We start from the raw sequence: 26,691 nt of genomic DNA, 5'->3' as shown, positions 1-26,691 counted from the left end.
TTTCCTTGAAATCGATTTACAAGTTATAAATATGACTTGATGAGTATATAGTATATGTGAAGAGGTTGTGCTTTTATATTTAATCTGTGTTGGGGGGGAGAGAGAGAGAGAGAGAAATTTATTGTGCATACATGTATAAATGATGTCATATATTTTAAATATCATAAAATATTTGTAATTGAATTTACCTCTCAATAATGAGTTAATTGTTTTTGCAATTACACCTTTTTTTCATCTTTACATTTATTTAATAGGGTATTTCAATCAGAAATCTTTATTAATCACACTTCTTAATTAAGAGTATTTTTAAAAAAACTCATTAGTTACATTTTGAAAGACTCAAAATACCTAAAATTTTATAACTAGATATGAGAATAGATGAGGTTAAGCTAAGCCTTGTTTAAATAGACTTGAGCCTATCTAAGGCTTAAAGCCTAAGCTTGTACACATGCATTTTTTTAGGCTTAAGTCTAAGTCTATCACAAGCTTGACCAAGATTGAAGCACTTTTAAGTAGGCTCATAAAAAGATTCAAAAAACAAGCTTTGAAACTTACATAAATCAATAACAAGGCTCAATCATTCAAACAAAAGAATATAAATTAAAAATAATAATATAAATTAAATGTACTTAATATATAAATAATAGATATAGATATATATTAAATAAAAAGACCTAAATAGGCCATACCTATAGACTTACATGCTAGGCCTTGAGAAAAATATGCCTAACCTATTTAATCAAATAACCTTAAAATTTGCCAAATAGGCCTTAAAATAGGACCTGATCTATTTTCAACCTTCAAACTATTTACATACTTCATAAAAATGTTCTATATTTTGAAGTGAAAGATTTTTTTATCCTATTAATAATCATATATATTAAATTTTTATCATAAAATTTTTACCTTCCATTAAATATTGGTGAGACAAATTACATTTTTAAATTATGTATATTTAATAAAAATAAAGTTAAAAATTTATTCAATTTTTTGGTTAGAAATAATGAGTTTTAAGTTTTTTCTTAAATTTTTATAAAATATATTAAAAGTAATTTATAAATAGGACTAGAGGAGCATACACATACACACACATTTGAGAAAGTCTAGTTAATTAATGAATTAGTTTAGATAATATATAAATGGGTTATTACAAAGGGATCCAATTTTTTTCTTCTATAGTTCCACTTTTCTTAATAAAAGATACATTCACACAAATTTAAATGTTTCTAGGTATTGGTGTGTAAGTAGACATCAATGCTATGCTTGGCTCACATAGAAAAATAAAAATGAGAGAAAATGAAAAGGGAAAAAAATTGGAGCGATATAATTTTTTTTCATTGTGCTTGACTAGTGAGAGAAAATAGGAAGGAGAGAAGAGTTGTTAATTTTATATGACCAATAATAATTTTATTATTTTATAAAATTTATATTATAAAAATTTAATATTTTAAAATATATATATGTATATATAATTTTTATCATATATTATTGACTGAACAAAAATATAATTAAAATTTATTTATCCAATATTGACAAAAACTATTTTATCCAAGTTAAAATTTTACTTATTAAATTATTACATATATAATAACCTTAAAATTTAAAACCACAACCAAATATAAGATACTTAACTGAAAATTAATTTAAAAATTTAGAATTAGCATTTTTTAATTAATCTACAAATTAAATATATTATTTTTTAACAAAAATTCATGATCAAAATGTAATTACATTGCAAATATTATGATAAAAAAAAGGAAGCAAGTGGTAGTAACAAACAAATTGGTGGGTAAATTTGAAAATAAAATTTTCTCTCCAAAATCTTTCCATATTTGGAAAAAAAAGTTAGAGGTAAAAATATATAAGTCTTACATGTTATTTTTTGCCCCCACTTTTTTCTTCGTAGCAAAATATGAAAAAGTACTATTTTTTTTCAGTCTTTCCCCTCACTTTCTCTCCCCCTGACTTTTCTCTCCTAGCAGCATAACATAAATGTAGATTTGGTTTCCTTGAACATCTAAAAATCTAGATAGTCCAAATTTTTCAGTTCTATTTTATATTTGTAAAAAAGTTATAAAAATTTTAATAAATCTAATCTAGCAACAATATGAATAATGCAGATTTCATTTGAATGATCCAATGTAGTATTAAAATTTTTATAATTACTATCTGTATGTACTTTGAACAGTTTAGATTTAATATTAATTTTTTCAAAATTTTTATTTTAGTAAAAATAATATTAAAAATCAAGATAATTTCTAAATTGACACTTCAATAAATTTACAAAAAAGTTGCAAAATAAAAATCTTAAGTCCAAACAATGCAAAGTATATTTAGATAGTTAATTTATAAAAATTTTAAAAAATTTAATATTAAATTGAACTATTAAAATTAAGTCTGTATTGTCCAAATTTTTGATAAAGTAAATTTATTAAAATTTTTACCTTAATAAATATAAAATAAAACATGTACATATGGACCGTCAGCATTAAAAGTCTAGATAGTCCAAATGTTTAAATAGTCATCAACAGTCTCAACTGATGAATATTTAAATCAGACCCCATTAAATGTTCAAACCCACCTGTTGAACGACAAAACATTAGTTTATCAACCCCGTATCAGCCACCACAAGGAGCCCAAATTCCAATAGTAAAATAGGTTAGGATATATAGACAAGCAGATGTAGACATTTTGTTAGTTTTTATTGTGGGTAATTAATTCAGATAGGACTTGATTCAGACTCAGCTGGGCTCAATTTGGGGAGCTTACACTTATTTAAAAACAAAAAAAAAAAGGGCTATATAATTTAAATTCGGTCTTTAGCACTTCAGACTTTCAAGTTTATTATATCTAAATGCCCAACTGTCAAAATTATTTATTTATTTACTTACATTTTTTAAAGAAATTTCAATTTTTTTCTTTAAAATTAATTATTTTTGTTATTATAAAAAAAGATATAATGAAAGATAAAGATCCATAAACTTAAATTTTGAATTTTGAATTCAAATATGGCATCCATTCACTTCTCTCATCTATTTGTTATATCTTATGTTTTTGGATAATTGCTTCTCATTCTTACCAACAAAGTTTGTCTTGGAAGCCAATCTAAGTTTTGATTGAATTTTAATTAGGTATAATTGATTATAAAAAAATTAATTAATATGATTAATTTTAATTATAATTAATTATTTTATAACGTGATCATATTTAGATATATTATTTTTTTAAAATTAATTTTGATAGAATTAAATATGTTTAAATAATTTAGTTAAATCAGTTTTAAATGTTCAAATTGCCATAAAAGAGATTGCTTTTGAAAATTGAAATTAAAATTCAGTACCATTAAACCTGCCCCTTTTAAGTGTGATCGACATTTCTTTGGGTAAAAAGAAATTTTAGATAAATTTAGTTTTGGGGCTCAAGGTTACAACAGCTCCCCCCCCCCAAAAAAAAAAAAAAACATCCCCAAGAAAAGATTATAACAGAAAGATGGTTAATTTAAACACTTATTTTTTTTATAAAATATGGATCAAATTTTTATCAAGTGAATCACATCATCTCTCTAAATTATAAGATAATTTTGTTTAAAAAAATTTAACATCCTAAAATATAAGACATTTAAAAAAAAAGGTTTTATTGGTAATACTTTTTGATATTACTTTTTTCATATATTCTCTTTTTTTATTTTAAAAATAAAGTATTAATGAATATATTTTTAAAAGTTTATATTTTTATTTTAAAAAATAAAATTATAAAATATATTTAATGATTTTTTATTAATATGCATAATTCTATTTAAAAGTATCTTATAATTTAAAAAAGAGGAGTAGATACTATTGGGAATTCAGCTAATCATTTTTCTATGCACAATAAATCCGTTTGTTTTGAATATACGTTTTTTTTAAGCAAATAATATAACTCGATTTGTCATATATTTATGAGGAATCAATAAATTCTACATTAAATGTGATCCATTTTCTTTTGCTCCTTAATTCTATAAAAAATTATACTCATCCCTATAATTTAACGAAAAAAAGTCCACTGAGAGTTGTTGTGGGGTGACCTAACAATCTAAATTGAAGCGATGAGTCATATGGTATCTCTAAGATGCCAAATTTTTTTTTGGAAAAATTCTTTAATGTTTGTTACACTTTAAGGATAATCTGATGAGGGTATAATAAAAAACATAATATTTACACGAAAATTTTCATTAAATTTTCAGAACAAAATACCTCGATCACGTTTATTTTTTTTTTGTAATCTCCTCGCCGCCTTTTTAATTTCCTTTAGTTAAACAAACTTTTCCTATATTTTGAAAATATGTTGTTTAGTTTAGTCCATTACTTTCAATGGGAATATTCTAAAAACATATGTTTTTTTAATTAAAACTTATGTTAAAACAAATTTTTGCCTAATTTACCTTCACTCTAATAAAACACTAACTAATATTATATTACAACTATTGCTATTGCTGCTGCAGTACTACTTATGTTGTTAGTTTTTTAAAAACCAAATAAACAAGTTTTTTGTGAGTTATAGAGTAATCCAGTCGACAATTGAAGGCACCTCTAAATTTGATAAAAATTTAAATTATAAATTTTATAATATAATGAAAATTGATAAATTTGTAATACAGCAAAGCTTGAAAATGTTTGTATTAAAATATTTTTTCTTCATATAAAATTATTTTTTTGGAAAATATAAATGTTCAGATAATTGTTATATTAAAGAGGTCATTTTTATCACAATAAATATTTAAAATTCAAAATTAATAGTTACTTAATGGTTGGGTGAATGAAAATGAAATCACAAATATACAAGGAAGATTTATGTAACAACAACAACAACAACAACAATAACAACAAGCCTTTATCCCATTAGGTGGGGTCAGCTATATGGATTGCAAGACGCCATTGTGCTCTATCATTTATCAAGCTTTTAAAAATATTATTAATTAAGAGATCGCGTTCAACAACTTTTAAGAATGTTCTCTTAGGCCTTCCTATAAATATAGGCGAAGTTAAGGAAGATTTATGTAACATATATTCAAATTCCAAGAAGGTTTATATAAGTTTTTTAAATAAAAGGAATGTCTATGTAATTAAGACAAACAGAAAAGAAGTTAATGTATTTTACTTTAAATTTTAATCATCAAATAATTTAACAAAAAGATAAGAACTTCTTAAGAATTTAATTCATTCTAAAAAGTTAAAGCAAGAATATCTATACAAATGTAGGAGGATGTTCCACAAACAGAAGAGAACATCTGATCTCCTGAAACACTGAAAAAAAAAAAAATCTCTCAACTAAATTGTTATACGTAGGAATTATATTCGAATCCCAATCACTTGGAGATGAATTTTGTTTCTTGGTTCTAAGAGGTAAAGATATAATTTAATATTAGTTGGTACGAAAAATATAATTTTAATTTCTTAAGTTGGGATGGCTGGCCCAAAAAACAAGATTAGTGGGAGGAAATAGTGCTTTGACGAATTGTTTTTTTTTAAATGAAAAAGATACATTCATCATCAAAGATTGCATATTAGGTTCTACAAAATGCAAGCTTCTCATATATATATATATATATATATATTATATGCAAGCTTCTTTCATTTTCCTCGGGAGAAATTTTCACCTTTAGTATTTAATTGTGTTTGGAACATGATTGTTTTTAATAAAAGAATAATGTAATAAAATATCCAAAGTTTACGTCAAGTTTTGCAGTGATCCATTGATTTTATTAAGTTTCTTTATATATTATCTTACATTTAAAATGTTTTTATTTTTAATATTTAAAATTAATTATCATAAATTTTTATAAAACCTAGAGTTCTATTATTATATACAAGATTGTCTGTATCTTTAGCTTGATCGAACATTAATTTTTTTTAAATATTTTAAAATTTAGCTAAAATTAATAAATAATGATAATAGTGAGATGATTTTTTCCATGAAAAATATGCGGAATATATAGAATAATGCTATTGTAATAAAATATAATTAGTTTCACTCTACTATATTTTTTTCACTGTATTTTTATTGCAATTCTAAACTATTTAAATTAAATTTTAATTGTGCAAATTAATTTGTACTTTTTTAAAATAATAAATTTAAACTACTTCCTTCATCCTGGTTGTAATTTATTTGACTAGCTTGATGGATCAATCACATGGAGAGGGATGAAATTGCTCTCTCTCTCTCTCTCTCTCTCTCTCTCTAAATATATATATATATATATTATTGACAAAAAGTTAAAGTGAGTTGGATCTTTGTAGATCATTAAAATCAGAGCATGTTTCTAAACTTAAAGCACTTGTAAATATACTTACAGATTACCCATTGTTCTCAAATTGATAGTAAGATTTGAATTTACAATCTTATGAATTATGAACCAAATACTAACTAAATCAGCCAATCTTTGTTAGTACTACTTTATATTAGCTATCATTGTTTTGATTTTTTTTCCCTTAAAATTTTTTTTTGAAGCCATCATATTTTGTTAATCAGTGTAGCATAGTCGCATACTCAACTTCATATATATTGTGTTTATTATATTTGGGTTTCTATTTGGCAATGAGTTTTGTTCAAAATAGCTCAAGAAAACTATATTACAGGGACAAAAGTGATAATTATCAAACCATATGGATCAAATAATTAACTAAGCAATCACCTAGTGATCAAAAGTCTCATTTTCCCTTTCAATTATTATATTAAAAGAAGCTGCCATTGTGGTAAGAAAAAGAAAATGGATGCCACAAATAGATTTGGATTTAGTGAGTAGCATAAATCTATTCATTCAATGAGTGTCTCACGTGGCATAATAGCATCTATTGATTTAATCAAATGATTACTAGAGATTTTGTCATGTGATGCTTAGAAAGTACTAAATCTCATCTTTTGAATTAGATCATAAATCATATCAATGACTATTCTAAATTTTTGGAAGCGAAGGTGTATATGAGGGATATTTTGATTGTGAGAGTTGTTTTGAATTTTTTGAGAGAAACGTATTTGGGATTTGGATGATGAAATCCAATATTTGTAATTGTAATATTTATTGAGTGAGTGGATTTGAGTACTCACTGGATCCAAATTCATTGCAAGAGCCTTCACTGGTTGGGGTCTATGCATTTGTTATTCCTATCAAATTCTTAGTTGGTTTAGTAAAACAATAAAACTAAGTATACATAAACAAAGTTGAAACTCTTACAATAACAAAGATTAAAGTTTGATGAATTATACAATATCAAGATAGATTTACTTTTGATCAGATTGCAACATTCAACTTCTTCAACATAGGAAGATACACAAGAATAAACTCAATGCAATATTAAAAAGCATAACGTATATTAAGCTAAATTGATTTGGGTGAAAGACTTGCTTAATAAGAAAATACACTAGAATGACAAAAAGGACAATAACGTTAAATATATTTTCTTGTTCTTATATATAGGATATGTAATCTTTAGTGAGAAACATTGTTGTTTGAGCCATCATTTGCAACTTTATTGTCATTATTGATTTCTTGTAGATCCAAATGTTGCATATTCATATCATCTATTGGGGATGAGTTATTGATATTGAGTCTTGCTTGATCAATTGGGAGACGAGGGTCAATGTTAACATTGTTGTTGGTTGAAAATGGATTATCTTCAAGAATTATACCTGTAATAGGAAACAAAATTATAAGACATTATATTATCATGAAACATGATGGTTATTGAAGAATTCATAGGAGCTTCAACCTTAAATGTTGTTACTTTGTGTTGTTGTCGTTTGCATAGTGATTAACATTTATATATGCTTAGTGGGCAGTTCCATTTAATTATACTTGAAGAGAGACTTGGAGATAATGAGATCAATGGTTCTTCAATCCTTTGAAGCTTAGTGTGTGACCTATCTAACTCAGCCTCCCTTTGCCTTTGAAGTTTGCTTGCACTAATATTGGTTGTCCCATCATCTGTAACATTATTGTCATTAGTTATTTCTTGTAAATCTAAATGTTGAGAATTCGTGCCTTCTATTTGGAATGAATTATTGATGTTAGGTCTTGCTTGATTAATAGGGAGATTATGGCTAACTGTAAAACGGTCACCTATAATAAAAAAAAGCAATTTCTCAATGATTTCATTCACAACAGATGCTTTCCAAGGATTATACTTACAAAAGAAACAAGCTTTAAGACATTTTTATGAATGTGATGCATAATGAAACATTTGAAGGTGCTTCATTACTAAATGCTGTGATTTTGTGTGATTGATGTTGTGTTGACGTTGTTTTTGCATAGTGATTAACTTAAAGGTAAACTCTATTTTGATTATACCTAGAGAGAAAGTTTAAGACAATGAGGTTGATGGTTCTCCAGCCCTTTGAAGTATGGTATGGGACTAACTTAACTCACTTGCACTATCATTGATTAGCCAATCATTTGCAACATTATTGTCATTGGCAATTTGTTGCTCATTTAAATTTTGCAAATTCATACCTTCTCAAAAGGATAAGTTATTGAAACAAGGTCTTGCTTGATGGATTGAAAGATTAGGACCAGTACTAATTGTGTTATAGTTAGAAAATATTTGATTTCTCAATAATTCTATTGAGTATAATTCTCTCCAAGGATTATCCTTACAATAGAAAACAAAATTTTTAGACAATTTTATGAAATGTGATACCAATTAATGAATTTATAGGAGCTTCAATACCTTGATGTTGTGTGTGTTTTTGTATAGTGATTAATATTTATGACTAGAGGTAAGTTGCATTTTAATTGTACCTGGAGGAAAAGTTGGAAGCAATGGGATTGATCGTTCTTGAGCATGAAGTGAGGTACGTGACCTACTTAACCGAACATCCCAATTTTGTGAATTCGTTGGGCCTTCTCTTGGGAGTGAGTTATTTGGATTAAGCCTTGCTTGATTGAGTAGGAGATTAAGGTTGACATGAATGGTGTCATTGAAAGGGCAAAACATGTGGTTTCTTAATAATGTTGTTGATGATAAATTCTCTCGAAGAACTATACCTACAATAAAATACAATATTCTATGAAATTATTATGGAATGTGATTCTTATTGAAGAATTTAGGAAGTTTTAACCATAAGGGTTGTGACTCTACCATGTGTATATGTGTACTTGAAAGAAAAGCTTGAGGCAATGGGATTGATGGTTCTTCAACCCTTTGAAGTCTTCTTTTCGACCTTCTCATCTAAGCTTCCCTTTGCCTTTATAATTCCTTTGCCCTAATATTGATCACAGGGTTACCTTTGCCATCAGAGTTTGAAGAGTTTTGAGATGCCATAGAGAAGACAATGAAAAAACTTGCAAATAGTTCAATGATAAAAAGAGAATGGGTAAATTAGATGAAATGATTTCATCAAAATGTCAACTTATAGCATAACAATATCATAAAATGAGATCCTTTAAAGTTCTTCAAAGGGAAATATTGAAAAAGGAGGGGTCCACATGCATGGGATCCATACATGAAGATGAACCTCGCCTTTCACATTCAAATATTTAAGATAAGAATAAGAGCATATAAGTAGCACCACATGTAAAATGCATGTAATTAGCAGATATTAATATCATCTATCATAAATTACTATGAATTAGAAGAATGGTCATTTGTGCACTGAATAACAAAATTATTATGTTAGTGTTTTATGTATTTTTATCAATCAAAATAAGTTTTTTAATTATATTTTATTTAATAAAAAAAATTATTTTTTATTTAATAAAAACACAAATAGCGCAACCCTAAAATAAGACCAATAAAGGAAGGAGATTTATTATTTGTGAAAATATTAATAAACAAGATTCATTGAAATGCTTTGTCCATGAACAATCTCGTTCATGAACAAGCACACATCTTAGCTTCTTGTTCATGAATAATCTTACTCTTCCATCTTGCTTAAATAATCAAGATAAGAATACACATGCATGTCTTGTATAATGCATAAAATGCATGCAACTATCAAATGTTGATATTGTCTATCATAAATAATTAAAAATACAAAGAATGGCTAAACCACTATAAAAAAAGTCATATTATAATGGTTAGATTATAGCGATTCTACATAACTACTACAATCATATGATATTATTGTGGTTTTAGTGAAACTATTACTAAATTGTTACGTCTTGAACCTCATTATTGGCTTGAACTAGGGTTGTATTAGCATAAAGGACAAACAAGACAAGACTTCAGCCTAACCAGGAAGAAAAGACTAGGTTAGGCAACTCATGATCTGGTCTGGTCTAGATAGAACCTGAAGTCAGGCTAGACTGTACTTGGTCTATAGAACTAGAAGATTGCTCTCAGTAGTCCAGTATCTCACTTTGTTTTTCCCTTTTTCCTTTATGAGAGGGAAGAATTCAACTTGATAAAATCAATTAAGATGATAAAAATACTTATAATCATAAAAAATTTATTAGAGCCTTTTAGTTTAACCAATTTTGATACTTCAATAGCTAATTTAAAAGGCATGTCTAATGAGTCTATGAGATAAAAGTAAAATAATCATGTTTTTTAGATTTTCCTTTTCTTCTATTTAAATACTTCTGAAACTAAAGAAAAGAAATTGAAAGTGTAGGATGCATTGTGAGGAAGAGAAACAAGATGGGTCCTCTTCTTGCAAGGGATTGAAGTAAATCTTGTAATGAGAAAAGTAAGCATCAATGAAGAAATGATTGAATGAAGGGTGATGAAAAACTCACATAAGGTGAGATATAAGCTCCAATCACCACATATACAACAAAATCCCTTAATCATGCTGAGGAAAAATGTCCATATCTTGATTGATGGTAAAGGTGGGGGTGGTGACAAAAGGTTAAGGCAATTGGCAAGAGTGTGCGGGGGAGGGGAAACTAGGGTTATGAGTGTGTTTTGTGAGTGACTAAGTGAGTAAATTGTCCTTTCACATCGACTGGAAATATAATATCCCTTAATTTTTTTTCCATCTACTTATTATTATATTTAATTAATTATAATTATGTTAAAATAACTTTATAGGACAAGACCATACCAAGTGATTTAATAGATCAGTCTTTAATCCAGTTTAACTCAAAGCTGAAGTTTGGTATTGTTGGTCTTTTTAGTCCTTTGGATCAATTTTATTCTAGATTGGGTTTGTTTATGTTGTTTTTGTAGTGCCCACCTTGACATTACTAAGACAACACTACTTAATCAACCTAATCAAATAAAATTATAAATAGAAAACATTTTTAAGCTAGGATCTCAATAAACTTAAATGAAAAGTTGATCTCAACATGATTAAAAATCAAATTTAATAACACAGGGAAGCATAAGGACCAAACTAGAAACATATATCTAAGACTAAGGTTAAAAATGCAATATGCCCTAGAAAGGGCACATTAGCAGTGGTCAAACAGTCATCCGCTATTTGAGAAAGCCATAGTCCAAGCATATATTGGCTATGTCCAAAAGTCATGACACAATGAGCCATAGTGCATTACGCTCTCCATTGCAGTGTATATACCTGTCATGATAGCACATTTGCTATCATGACAGCATTCGAATAGGTATTGGAGGATTTAGGACAAGATAGCAGGTAACGTATATATAGATTGATATTTCCTATAATGCTAACCATCCTAGATAGACAAGAAGATATTCAAAGGATTTAAGACTTAAGCTTTAAGACCCAACTTTATAAAACCTTCTACCAATGTGCAAATATATCTAAAGCTTAAGGGATAGTGACTTTACCTTCATGATTATCTATCAATTTCAATCTTTTATCATCTCCCTCATAGTTTCCTTGAGTCTCTCTCCAATCAACTCTTTGCTCTACTTTTATTTTTCTTTACATAGATCCCCACACTTAAGGTTTCTCTAGAATCTTAATCGTATCATGAATTTTTTAATCTATATCAGCATTTTATATATTCTTTAGTTATTATATTTAGAGATTAGATTTAGTTGTTATCTTACCTATTATTATATCCTGATTGTTATATTATTTTAGAATCTTCAAATCTTAATATTAGATATTAGATTATATTATCTTCAAATTTGCAAATTGTAATATTATATTATTATTATTTAGAGATATTCAAATCTTTATAACTCATTATTTATTAGATCTTGATATAGTTTGATTATATTTGTGTCATTAACACCTCTTAACTTTTTATTTATTTATTTATTTTCTATTATAAAATGTTTTTCTATTTTTATTCTTATTATTTTATAGAGATTGCTTTTATAAAATGTGTTCCTATTTTTATTTTCCATTGTCTCTTTTTTTATTAATTTTTTATTATTTTATTATAAATGTTATCTTTTTTATTTATAAGGATTTGAATAAAATACGGTGTTTATAATGAGCTATTCGATTAGAGACAAACAAGAAAAAAGCTAAGAAAACAAAAAAAGAAGAATAAATGAATGAATGATTAAAGAAAGATATTAAAAAAAAGATATGATGATGATAATGATAATGATGAATTGAATAGATCTAAGGTCTCTAAGACTAAAAAAAAGATACAAGCTCATGTAAGAGGAAGAAAAATAATAGAAGAGGGAATATTAAAGATAAAGAAATTCCACATCTAGAAATTAAAAAATAAGTTAGAAATATATAAAGTCTGGGGCATGCTTAGTCAAATGTTATAAGCTATTTTGATTAAGTAAACTATTATAAAGAACATTTAATGTAAAGAGTTTGTGTAATATCCACAAACTTAACCAATTAGTCACTATCATGGTGACAAACACTCAATATCAAAAGTTACAAAGGTATAAAAAGTCAACCATAGTTAAACAAAAGGTGAAAGTAGCTAAGTACAAAATTAAAATTCTTTTAAAAATTAGGATCCCACACATAAAACCAAAATTGAGTTTGAAAGGAGGTTTTGTAACATCGCCATAAGTAACCACAGACGTAACTAGAATTATTGAACTCTACCATGGTAATTAGTAGATAAGATTCTAAGTTATTCTACTATGATAGAAAGAACTCAACTATAGTTAAAAATAGTTAATTATAGTAAAAAAAATTCGAATTGAAAATATACTATGGTTAATAAATTTTAATTTAATGTATGTATTAAGATCATTATATAAACCTTTACCACGGTAACAAAGATTTTACTATGGTAGAATATTTTAAAACAAATTGGTTTGGCTCTACCAAAGTAGAAAGAACAAAACCCATCATTTGAAAACAACTATAGTAGAAAAGCTTGGAAAAAGTTTAATGATGTAAAACCTTTGGAAAGTTGAGATCCCAAGGTTTATGAATTCATTTGAAGATACTAAAGGCCTACAAGCATCAAATATAATAGGTAAACAATATTTGAAAGCATAGGATACCAATACGATTTGTAATTACTTGAAAATAAGGGTAGAAAAGTCAATTTTATAAAAAAATTGACATGTCCACCATGGCTATCAATGCATCCACTATAGCTGACAATATAGATAACGTTCACCATAGGGAAACATGCATATATAGTGGTGTGTCCTCACTGTGTTGTGCACCACAGCAAACTACATAGGACTTTGATAATAACGTTGTTGTCATATCATAATTTAAGGGCTGAAATCTTGGCAAGCCTTAAATCTCTATCTAATATCTGATTGAAGTGATATAGGTGTCCACAAAAAGATAATTCAATAAACTAGCTAATAACACTAGTTTTAATTTTAAATAATATCATAACATAAAGTTGGACATCTGAAACTATGACAATCACTTTTTTACATTTTTAATTTTCTAGGGTGTCTAAACTCACCACCAAATGCTAAAAGCTGATATAACCCCTAAACCACACTTAATAGATCTAGGGTTACCTGTACAATGTACGACATTCATCCTAAAATATCATATATCAATTTCAACCCTTAAGCCCAACTCTTCAAGGTATTTAAGGGGGGTTTATAATGATATTTTCTCAAAAAACATTCAAACAGGCACCAACATACTTGCACTAAAAATTCTAGCCCTATTTAAGTTAACAATTTCAAACCATATAAGCTTTAGGCCCGAAGTACACGAATAATAAATTCACAACATGTTTGTGCATGTATGCTAAGATGAAATTCCTAGTTGGTAACATCATTCACTTACACACACACACACACATCAAAATAAAATGGGCGTTAAAGATAACCTAACTAATCCTTAGCCCCTGATGTGCCTCTCCCATTTACCTTTACCAAAGTTAAAAGCTATAATAATATGTTAAAAGCTATAATATGTTAAGAGAGGGTAAGTATAACTATTTGATAACCAAGATACACTATTTTAAGCACATGCAAGAAAAGTCAACAATATAAAAGAAAAGTGGGCAAACTCTATCAATCAATTCAGCATACTTAAGCATTGAAAAAAAAATCAATACTGCATATAAATGTCAGTCACCTTATGACTTCTATTCTTCCCCTTGATTGAATCTATAGACTATCATTATAAACGGGGCTAAGTCATGTGATTGACTTAACTTAAGCTCTCCAATCATGAGGAGGTAGCTCGGCCAAAAGCCACCTTACTCATTCTTGAACCATGGCTCCTCTGTCCTTGAATTAATAGGGTGTTTTACATTGGACTCCATAACATCTATGTAATGTCTACTTTAACATTATCAACAATTATAGCAGTGGCAAATAGGAAGCATCAAACACTCCTAAGCTTCACGGTAAATACAAAAGGGCATAAACAAATAAAACTTAAAAAATTATTTTGAAAATCATTAAGATTCCACAAACCCTTTAAATTAATCATTTGAGCTCAAACTTAACTTTTAAAGATATCATAGGAAACATGAAAACAAAGCATAAAGCAAACCATAAGAAAGTAAGGCCAAAAACATCATTTTGGCACATTTTGGAACATATGCCATGACATGTTACACATGCATCATGTGGCATAGAGAGGGAACACTCGCCTTTGTGCCACACGCGACAGCATGTTATCCATGTGCTATGGCTCGGATGCCTTTTCATGACAGCAAATTTTCTTATCATAACAGCAAGCTTTCGGCATGCATTACTTCTACAACTAATGTCTGATCTAAATGATTCAAGCGTCCATGTAAAAATTGTTTGATTATCTAGCTAATGGCATAAGTTTTATTCCAATCCAACTTTTCATTTAAAAATTGGACACCTAGATGCATAAAGTTAATTTTAAAGCATTTTCAAAGCATCTAAACGTGCGTTTGGATAGCTCATTAATCAATTTTTTTAGGGGAAAAAATCAATTTTGCATGAAATTACCCCAGTGGCAATTTTTTCAAAAAATCAATTTTTTCAAAAAAATTGATTTTTTTTTACAAAGCTAAGAATCCAAGCGCCTGTGGAAAAGCTTGCTAAAAATTACAAAGAAAGGCCTAATAAAAAAATTACAAAAAAATCACATAATTTAATAAAAATAAAACCAAACTCTCTTCCCTTCTCTTTTTTTTTATTAAAATTCAAACTTTGTATCCTCAAAAACTTGATATTGGTATTTAAGAATTAAATTATATAATAATTTATATAGCTAAAATTGATTCTAATTAAATTATCCAAACATCTTCAATTATGTTAAAATCAATTTTAGAAAAATAGTATCCAAATAGATTGCATTATAATATAATCAATTATGATTAAAATCTACCACTTAATCAATTATTTCCATAATTTATTATACCTAACTGAAATCCAAACGGGCAATAAGTGTACAAAATCCTTTTCTTGTGCCATTAACCTAATTTAGGCCTCGGACCAAGTCTAATGGACATACACTTGATTGACCAATCAAACACATAACAAATATCAAATGCAAGATTTGGCCACTTAAACCCTAATTTCACATAAGAGGGCCAAACTTCAGAAAATCACAATGGCCAAATCATCATCATTTAGTGCACATAAACATCACTACATATACTTGTATCTCAATTTGAGCCTAATAAGATAGTATTGTATCACACATATTGATTAAATTATTATACCATGAAATGACCTTTACATATATAATTTCATGTATCATACCAAATTTACATTATCACCTTATATATATACAATATTCTTGTACTTGTTTTATTATTTTAACCCATCACCACAAAATTGTTACAAAATCACCATATATACAAATTTGGGGTTAAAATACATCAAACAAATATTATCATATAAGTGCAATCATCAAAATGACATGCATTCCTTGTTGGCAACCCAGTATTTTAAATATTTATATGTATGTACATAGACTCAAAAGTATGTGGGGCATTACAAATTATGCTAGAAAGCTAGTCTTTCCTTGGATCTTTCCCTTGTACTTTGTCCAAATCAAAACTTGTAAAATAATAACCATGTAATGAGATAAAAATTTCAATAACCAAAAAATAATCTATATTATCGATTAACATGCCAAAATATAAACAAGTAATTAAAGCAGGTTTATAAACATGAATTTAACCAATAACATCACTACAATATAATGCATGAACATAGCCATATGAACATCCTATATAACACTTTCCCCGAGCATTATCCAAAAATCACATAATTCAAATAAATTAAGTGTAGTTAAGGAGTTGATCCTCTAACCAACTTAAGAAATAAATCATTTAAAACCTTAAAAAAAATTATAGGTTTTACCTATAGTACACAGAAGCAAGCTAGACAAAAGTGGAATAAAAAGATGTTGTCATGACAACATTAAATTGCTGTCATGACAGCCCTCTCGGGCCAATTTTCGGGAGGCTCTGTTCCGTTATTCAACCGCTGATCGAAGTGATTTTAAAGCTCACATGTCACATTCAAAGGGTACTATAAGTGTACCAAATTTTAAAAAGATCCAACGGTCGGATTAAAAATTAAACATGTTAAAAGATTAATTATTTTTGCTGTCATGACAGCTAGCAGCTCCAGACTAACTTCCGGAGTGCACCATTTCATCATCCGACCTCCGATCAGAGCGACTCCAAATCCTACATGTTACTTTTAAATAGTACTATTTGCATACCAAATTTTGAAAAGATCCAACGGACGGATTAAATTTCGTGCATGTTGCAACATTAACATATATTGCTGTCATGACAGCACCTTTGTTGTCATGATAGCTCCTCCGGACCAAATTCCGGAGTGCGCCGTTTCTCTGTCCGACATCTGATCAATGTGATTCCAAAGCCCACATGAAGCTTATAAAAGGTTTTACTTGTGACTCAAATTTTAAAGAAATCCAATGGTCAGATTAAGATTTGGACATCTAGGTGCAAACGTGTAGTTTTTTGATAAAAATCATTTTAAAAATTATCCAAATCTCATCCTAATGGTCACAAATTTGTGGGAACACTTTGGATACATCAAATAGGACTAAAAACACCTGATAGAACATTTAAATAATAGAAAAATCCTTTATACCAAAATTTAATCACCCGGGTGCCATTTCCCAAAATGAACCCTAAACCCTCAAAATGCACAAATCACACAAGAGTGGCCAAAAACTATTCCAAATATCATATACACATATGAATACACACGCTAAACATTTTCACTTAGCTCAGAGATCTATGTAGGGCCCACGCACTCATTCTCTCTATCTAAGGTATATGTTTGCCCATAATACACTATTTGCAATGCAATCATTTTACATTTGCTTGTGGAATTACATATATACCAAAATAAATATTTGCTTGTAGTGAAAACTTGGTCTACTAAATAAATCTATCAAAACCACACATCACAGCCAAGTTTCCTAGCCACAAGTCTACAAGCAAACAAAAATTTATACACAAGCCATACAATCCACACATACTCACGCACATATATATAATCATATCCTACTGGCACCCTAATCCTAAATACATTACAATAGATTTGCTCAAAAGAAAGGAGTTGCAGTTCTTTACAATTCACAAACAACCCCTAACTCTGCTCCTTTCCCCATTCTCCACTGGTTTCTTCGCTTGGACCTAGAAATATTGAAAAGAAAGGGGTGAGACAACCACAGTCTCAGTAACAGAAAAATCTATATTGATTATTACAAAGTAAGTCATAATCGAATAAACGAATAATAAATTCAACATAATATATAATTTAGCCATTTAAAATGCATGAATGCATGACGTAGGCCGGTATGGCCTTTCATGACCAATAGAATGCCCCCTGTCACTCTTTAACTTATAGGTAAACCTTATACCTACTTGTACCTCCACAGGCACAAAACATAATCTAAGGCATGATCTAATCTATCGAACCACCTATGTCCCTTCGACGTGAATTCTAAGCAGTCAAAGCTAACTCCCTCCTAGAGCCAGCCCGACTTACTCTCTATGTGTGGGCTACCTTGGCCTAGGCACTCAACCTCACACTTCATATGTCAGATTCCCTCCCCCACGAAGAGGTGTCGATTACTCAATACACTAACCACTTTAGTGCACTAAGCCCACAATACGTAAGGCAACACTGAGTACTGGCAGTGTGCCATAGAATATTAAAAGTTCACACCTTCTCATTAGTGAACTCTCACTGAGATCATGCCTTTTATTCACATCTACCTTTCTCGAGTATTGACCACTTCAACACTCTAAGGTAGTATAATATTTATAAATCTCCCTTAAACGGTTCTTTAGCCTATCTAAGGTACTTTACTTAATTACACTTCCTTAAGTGCAACTTCTATTCTTTATGATTATAATACATGCAAACAAATTTTGTTTCCATAAAATATTGTTGTTAAATGATTAGAAAATATATTTACACTATAATCAAAGTAGTACCCCATAACCCCTTATAAAGCACATTTAATCTTTTAAAATATGTAATACATGATAGCTAATAATATTTATTCAAAAATAGCTAAAACAAATAATAAGAAATATAAATTTCCCTGTTACCTCAACTCTTTGGTACCAAAAGGGTTCCTCTTGTACAAAATAGGGCTCGGCTTGTTCCTTAACTTCCGAACAAATTCCACCAATAATTCCTCCAACATATAAGTGATCCACATCACTTATCATGTTAAATAGCATTAATGAAGACTATAACTCATACCATACAACTTGGGTCTATGAGCCATAATCTATCTTATATTAAACCAACCATTCACATAGTATCACTTAACCACCAAAACTATTTATTAGCCATCACTAGGTTAATTTTCAATTTATATAATTTTTAATCAATTAAAAACCTTCACTTAGTGTCACCAACTTTTACCATTAGCCCTTATAATGAAAATCAAACCTCAATTTAAATCTTATTGGGCTCAAATAGCAAAATTATAACTAAATCAATAGGCTTAAATCATTGAGGAGCAAAACCCAACCTCTCAGGGTTTAATTTATGCCCAAAACACCTCTTTTCATCCAATTATCTACTCAAAATATTAGATCACTATATAGAAATTCAAAACATCTTCCCTAGGATCCAAAGAAATAAAAGCTTACAAGAATAAAGTCTTTAGGATCAAAATCCAAAAATTTTCTCTTCCAAAAATTGAAGAAAATCAAGAGGAAGGGAAGATGATTGAAGTAGGGAGTTTACCTATCGCGTAGCCGAGCTCGCAACAGCCGCAAAGTCTCCTAGATCCGAGCCTAACTCCCTCTCTTTCTCCTTTCTTCTTCCTCTCTCTCTCTCTCTCACGCGTTTCCTTTCTTTTTCTTGTTTCATTTCTATATTTCTGCATCTGGTTTTTGTTTAAAAAAGCTGATATAAGACTTTGGCAAAAATTACAAGAAAGGGCCCAACATTTTTTATTATAGCACAAAAGCCCGGGTCAAAATTGGTAATTTTTTTCATAGTTAAAAATCAAATAAAATCAAACTTTTGCTGAGCAAAATTCAAACTCTGGACCTCTATCAAATTATTTTAAATTTTAATTTAATTATAGATATTTTATTTTATTTTTTAAAATAAATTTGAGTCTTACAATTTTTAGGATGTTACATCCTATTCTTGACTAAACCTATAGGCTACTTACAGGACCAAACCACATGTTTGGTCCAAGCTCACCATTCATAGTAGAGCTAGCTGGCTAAGGCATCCTAACCTATTTCTAAACTACAAGTTTCCCCTATTACAAGTAATTGGGGTGTCATTACTCCAACACCTCATGCTATGGATGCTAAGGAGCATAATCTTTAATACCACACCTTTACGAGCACTAAAAAGACTAGTTCTCTAACACCACACCCTTTTCGGGCACTAAGAAAAGTATAAGTTGTATTTAACATCCCAATATGTCCATGATGCCATATGGACTTAATCTCAACTATTCCACTAGGATGAACTCTCACCTTGACTAGCATATACCACATATCACCACATTTATATTCTAAGTAACATACATTAATGTTCTTTTCAAAACATATATATAACAAATATCTTTACCTTTTATTTTTAAAACACAATTTTATATACCTATACTCTACTTTTTTCAAAAATACTCTACTTTTGCAAATCATATGTATACATATTTTATGTGCCCTAAACTTATACAAACAATTATGTAAACAATTTTTGCAAGCTAATTAAATAATACATATTATGTAGTTATCTCAATCCTTTTGTCATCAAAAGGGTTACTCGTAGTACAAAATCGCTACTATTACCTCTTGATCAATCAAGGTTCCACACATCATAATTTACAACAATAAGCATTATATGTTAATTCCCAAACTTAACATAAGTACTTTTTATCTACATTTAACTAAATCCTACTACTCACAACCCATAATCCCATTAATTGAGCTAGTTAAAGTCAAAATTAGCTTATGCCATCACTTCAAATCCCTACTTATAAAAATCAAAACATATCTTACTTAAACAAGATCCAAAACCCTAAAATTATAATAGGACTTAGGCCAATCCCTTCTTTAATCCTAGCACCTCCTAAAACTACTTGTCCCAAGTCCAAGGAACATAGATTAGTCTATTGGAATCACATGCAAGCTTGGATCCTTAGTTTTTTCCACTTATATCAAAACTTCTCACTCCCAAACCACTTGAAAAAGAGAGAAAGAAGGGGTAGAAAGCTTATCTAGGAGTTTGAAAGTCCAAGTTAGCTTCCAAGATCGCCCCCACGCTTGCCTCAGTAGAGCCTTTCTTCTTCTCTCTCTAGCTTCCTTAAAACCTCACTTCTCCTCTAATTTTCAAAATTGATTCACAAGTTATTAATTCTAAAAATGTGTCATGTGCCATCGCTTAGCATGCATTTATTGTGACATGTGGTACAGTGAGAAAACTATTACTTGTCTCAAGCCATTCCATCTTGATCTGACCCATTCTCCACCCTAATTTGTCCTTAAAGTTGTCCAATAATTCAAAGCATCAATTATCAATCTGCAGACATGATTTATTTACTTAATCTATCAATTCTACCATTAATTAGTCATTAAGTCCTAAATTAGAACTTAGGATGTTATAATCTCCCACTCATCAAGAATGATAATGTACACCTATTACTGGACTCCACACTAATACTTTCGTAAGAGATGATGATTCACGACCATCTAAATGTGTACTAGACTTCACACTAGTTCCCCTTTTTAAGGAAGGTGATGCATGGTATGTGCCTAACACACAATTTGTCTAAGTATGGCAAATCCACGTGGATTTCAATTGTTGCCTAACTAGGGTATTATGACTCATTCACTAACCATGCTCAATACCCATGAGATCACATTTAAACATATGTTTAAGTTTTGATATAAATCATCATTTTAAATCACATTTTCATCAACCTTGCCTGCTTGCATAAATTTTCAAAACATAAAACACATCATTTGACATATATAAAAATATAATTTCAAGTTCATAATATTTATTAGTCAACTAAACAAGCAAAATTTAAGAAATAGTTTCCCCAGTTACTTTAAACCTTTAGGTCATCAAAGGATACCCTTCAATTAGACTTACTTCCCAAGTCAAATCCAAGTTTGAATGGTGCACTTGATAGTTAGTCTACAATTTACTATAGTTGGTAATTTAGGCGGGCCGAGCTTATTCGAGTTGAGCTTAATTCAAGTTGAATTTAAAGTATCCTATCCTCTTAAAAAAGCATATATAGCCAAGGTTAGCCCTAAGTTTTTTGACCGGATTTAGGTTGAGCCGTCAAGCTTGGCCAAAAATACTAACTCTATATACATATAGAGTTGTAAATTCTAATGGTCAGACTGATTTAGGTTGGGCTCAATTCAAGCCAGGCTTAAAATATCCTATCCTTTTAAAAAGGCCCATATAGTCAAGTTTGGCCCTAACTTTTTTTAGGCAGGTTTAGGCTAGCCTGTCGAGCTTAGCTCGAATTATCGGCTCTACAATTTACAACCATAATAATCAATGTTACCTTATAATAACTCACTTTCAATCGCTTACATCACACCTAATCAACCTAAACAAACAATCTCTTTCATTTTCTTACAAACAATGGGTACATTATCTCCAATTAATTCTGTAAACTCCCATTAACTTAAATATTAAAATTTATAGCTTTATAGAACTCAAAATCAACAATTTATGCCATTTACATAGGGTCTAACTACCCTTAATAAATCCAAAATTTCTAAAATTTGTTTCTTCCCTAAATCCAACTTCTCATGGTTCAAATTTCTTATTTATGTTTCAATAAACCCAATTAAACCATCCATTTATTTACATATATCATATTGGAGCATTTTAAACTCATGGTTTAGCTAAAACCACTAAGAATCAATCCTAATGCTTAAATAATCAGTACGCACCATTTTAGAAGCAAGATTAAATCCTAACCACTTCATTTCATTCATTAATTTCAACCATAGCCTCCTCAAATTTAGAAACACCAAGATTCAACCAAAATTTCAAAGGAAAATTAAAACCCTAACTTAAGATTAAGCTAGAATGGAGAAGGAAGGGAATAGGAACTTACTTCTTATGATTCCTAACTCCAAAACTCCTTCAATGGTTGAAAATATTTTGCCCTAGCCAAGCACATGCTACCCTCCATTTTTCCCTTTTCTCTCTTTGACATTTATGTGTTTTTCAACTTTTACAATGCAAATATCATGTTTTTCGTGAGCGGGCTTGTGTAAAACCCACTTAGTTAGACCCCTCCCCTATCCTTGTCCATGAGTAGATAGCTTCAACAAAGGATTTCTCTACGAGTGGAGATGGACAGAGGGCATAACCCTTTCCAACAAGGTCTATCCGTGGGTGATGATAACACCTTGAGTCACGTTCCTGACAAGATGAACACATAATTTCTAGTTTTTCTTTAATTCCATTTTTTTAAATCCCAAATCTTACCCTTCAATCAGCTTATAATTTCGGTATTAAAATTTTAAAATGTTACAATTCTTCTTCTTTTTTATTGCACCTAAAATTTACATAATTTTTTTAAAATGATATCCAAACAAATATCCTAACACAATTGACAAATAAATATCAACAACTTGTGTGTGTGTGTGTGTGTCCATAAATGCACTTCCAAGTCCTGTCTGATGCAGCCTACATATGTTAAAAGCAAAAGAAACGAAGTTGATACAACAACAAGCCTTATCCCATTAGGTGGGGCGGCTACGTAGATTATATGACGCTATTGTGATCTATCATATACCAAGCTTTTAGACATAATGTTAACTAAAATATCTTAATCAACAATTTTTAAAAGTGTTCTCTTTGACCTTCCTTTACTCCTCTTAACAAGGCTCAAAAGAAAAAAAAGTTGATATCACCAGAATTGGATCTTTGAGAATTTGTAGAGATAAGCATTTGGTATTTGGTTCCTTAAGACTACAAATCCTTCCCTAACATGTCAAGCAACTTCCTTGCAGTCCATGTTACATCAATAAGACTATGAAGAGGTGTAACAATATCTTCTGCCATACTCATCAAAAGGGCCCTGCTTTCTGCAACATTAAGAATATAATGCATTAAACAACAGAGAATAAAAATTCTGTGTAGATAATGGAACTGTGCATATATGATGTCCACATTACTTTAAAAAAGCATTTATCTTCACTATTATCATCAACATGGTTTCATCGATATCCCTTAAAATATTCACCGCATAACGGGGTTAATTAGAGAAGAATATTAACAGGGGATATCATAAATTGGAAATGCCAAAGCAGAAATTTTTAGATAGACCCAGTGTATCACATTATCTATGGTCTGTCCAATAAAAATATAACATTCAGTTGGCATTAAATATAAATTGATTTTGACATTAGAGCACCAGTTCATCTAAGAATTTCTCATACCAAAGAAAAAGGTCATGACTTTACTAAAATATAAATTTAATTTTTTTTATTTGCATTAGATGTACTTAATCATATCTAATGACCACTTTACTAAAATATACATTTAGAAGTTTATCATTGTAATAAATGAAGTACTTGGTGACATCTAGTCAATGTGAATTTTGACGTGACTAATCATTATTATTTGATCCTCCCAACCCAATGATAGATTCAATCGGTCTATGTTCCACCATAAGATATTGTGTCCCATGCTAATGTTTGTTTATGCCAACAGTGCAATGTGCAAAAGGTTGAAAAAAATGACAAGGAGCGGCTGAAATGAAAGAAAAAAAGAAATTTGTTATCACTGATCATCCTGTCTCTTGTTTTGTTTATGTAAATCATCTTGTAACTGGTTAGTTACACTAGTTGTTTCATGCATAGTATTTTCTTCGGAGGATCAAAAGCAGAACATGAAAAATAAGGGGAAAATGGATTATTACTTTTTTAATAGGTCCTAACCGAATAAATCTACTAATGGATCCATTATATATTACCCAGAGATATACCTTCTTTTATTTGTAAAGAGCTGATATGATACTAGGTTTAGGCAATGCTAAAAAAGGATTTTGTCGGTTCAAGGTTCCAGAGGAAAGCTTGCCAAAGTTCCTCAGTAATCACGCTAAAAGAACTGTTTATGGAAACTTTGTACCACCTGAAATACCTGGTGAAAATCATGAGCACAGTGTCTAATTGCAGTATGATGAGTGTATTTACAGTTTAGTATCTCCTGTAGCAACACTTCACTTACCCCAAAAAAAAAAAAACAAAAAAAGAAAAAAAGAAAAAACACTTCGAGCAATCCATTATTCTTGACTGAAGGTCCATCACCAGTTATTGTAACTTTGTGTGGGTAATTTGGTTGTATGGATGATCAAAAAACAACCAGTGATAATGTGGAGTAATGCTAAAGCATAATTTCAAGCACTAACTCGAGGCATATCTGAAGGGATTTGGATACCAGTAGTCCTTAAAGAGCTGAAAATTGATGTTGAAACTCATATGAAACTATGGTATGATAATTTGGCAACTATCGGGATGGAAAAAGTCCTCTCCACCATTATGGATCTAACTATGCGGAAATAGATTGTCCATGAAAGACAGTTGAATCAGGCATGACAGAATGGTGTTATATTTTGACAATGCTCAGATAGCTTATTTACTCACTAAATTCTAGATAAGGATCAAGTTTGAGTAACCAAGTTGCAAGCTAAGTATTATTAATATTCACTTCCCTAGGGTGTTGGAAATAATGGGAGTTTCTTTTATGATCTTTTTCTGTTGTTAATTAGTTAGTAAACACTATCCCTGCCTTTCTATCTTATCACGCATCTCACATATAGGTAGTTTTCTATCTTATCATGTATCTTCCCTCCATTTATTTTATGTTTCTTTTCCATGAAAAAAGAAATTCAGCGAAACTAGAACCAAGAAATCCTCACAATTTAAGTTAAAGTACCATTAGCATGCGTCTTGGCTCATGAAGGTAGATATTGCATGTGATGTTGTGATCATTATTCTGAGAACCCAACTAGATTTGTCAGTTCAACCAATTCAACCGGGAACCATTGGTGAACTGACCTTGAGCAGGTCAAAACTGGTAAAACTGGTGATTGGATCAATTACTTAAACAACAACAACAAGCCTTATCCCACTAGATAAGGTTGGTTGCATAGATTGCATGACACTATTGTGCTTTGAACCAATTACTTAAATTTTTTTTATTTTTCAAAATTTTGATCTATATTCTAAATTACAGTTCACAGCTCATGTTTATCTGTATCAAATAAGCATAGAAAAATGAATAGATATGCAGAAATATGAATATATGTATGTATTCTAAACCTGTAAGGTATAAATTATGAAATAAGTATATAAATTTTGGCTCATTCTTTTCTCCTTCCAGTTTATACGATGCTTGCCTGCAATAATTCTGAAATTGGCCAAAATTTTATAAAGCACAAACCTGATATCTTGCTGAAATGAAAACAAGGATAAAGACGCAAGAGTCTTGAGCTCCAAATCGGCACTTTGCAGGATTCCTTTCATCTGATAGATGATGGCAGAGAATGCAGGAAGGGGAGATCCAGAGTTATTTAGTACAGGAAGTCTGGAGCTAAGCCATGTAACTGTTAATAAGCACACCTTCACCAAATCTAGGTATCTAGAGGCTAAACATCTTGAAATGTTCTTCAAAAATGGGCTTTCTCCATCACCAATCAGCAATTCTAACAAGTTCACCAGCCACTCTTGGTTCTTTTCTTCTTCATCTTCCTATGGTGTCATTTAAAATATCAGCCAAGTTACATCATGTGAACTATGCAATCAAAATAGATTCCAATGACAGTGCAAAATTGTTCTGCATAAGAATAAATACTTCTAGAAGCTTGAGCACCAATTCGATTTGGTCCATGAAACAACCATACAACTGTAATAACTTAAGGAGTACATAAATTCAGCTATCAAGA

At 29.7% G+C, this 26,691-nt stretch overlaps 1 protein-coding gene across 1 annotated transcript; it reads right to left on the bottom strand.

Annotated features, from left to right (window-relative positions):
- Nucleotides 1-23,381: 23,381 nt before the first annotated feature.
- LOC129319609 (uncharacterized) lies at nt 23,382-26,636 on the bottom strand. Its single transcript, XM_054964707.1, has 3 exons — nt 26,601-26,636; nt 26,190-26,497; nt 23,382-23,830 (listed from the first exon to the last, which is right to left on the bottom strand). The coding sequence occupies exons 1-3, from the start codon at nt 26,634-26,636 to the stop codon at nt 23,776-23,778; spliced, it is 399 nt and encodes a 132-aa protein (XP_054820682.1). The 3' UTR covers nt 23,382-23,775.
- Nucleotides 26,637-26,691: the final 55 nt, after the last annotated feature.

This window comes from Prosopis cineraria, unplaced genomic scaffold, assembly GCF_029017545.1.
Source record: "Prosopis cineraria cultivar Desert tree isolate PC_DT_omini unplaced genomic scaffold, ASM2901754v1 PC9, whole genome shotgun sequence".
Classification (NCBI taxonomy): domain Eukaryota; kingdom Viridiplantae; phylum Streptophyta; class Magnoliopsida; order Fabales; family Fabaceae; genus Prosopis; species Prosopis cineraria.
The sequence above is the reverse complement of the archived record's forward strand: the minus strand, read 5'-3'. Positions and strand labels throughout refer to the sequence as shown.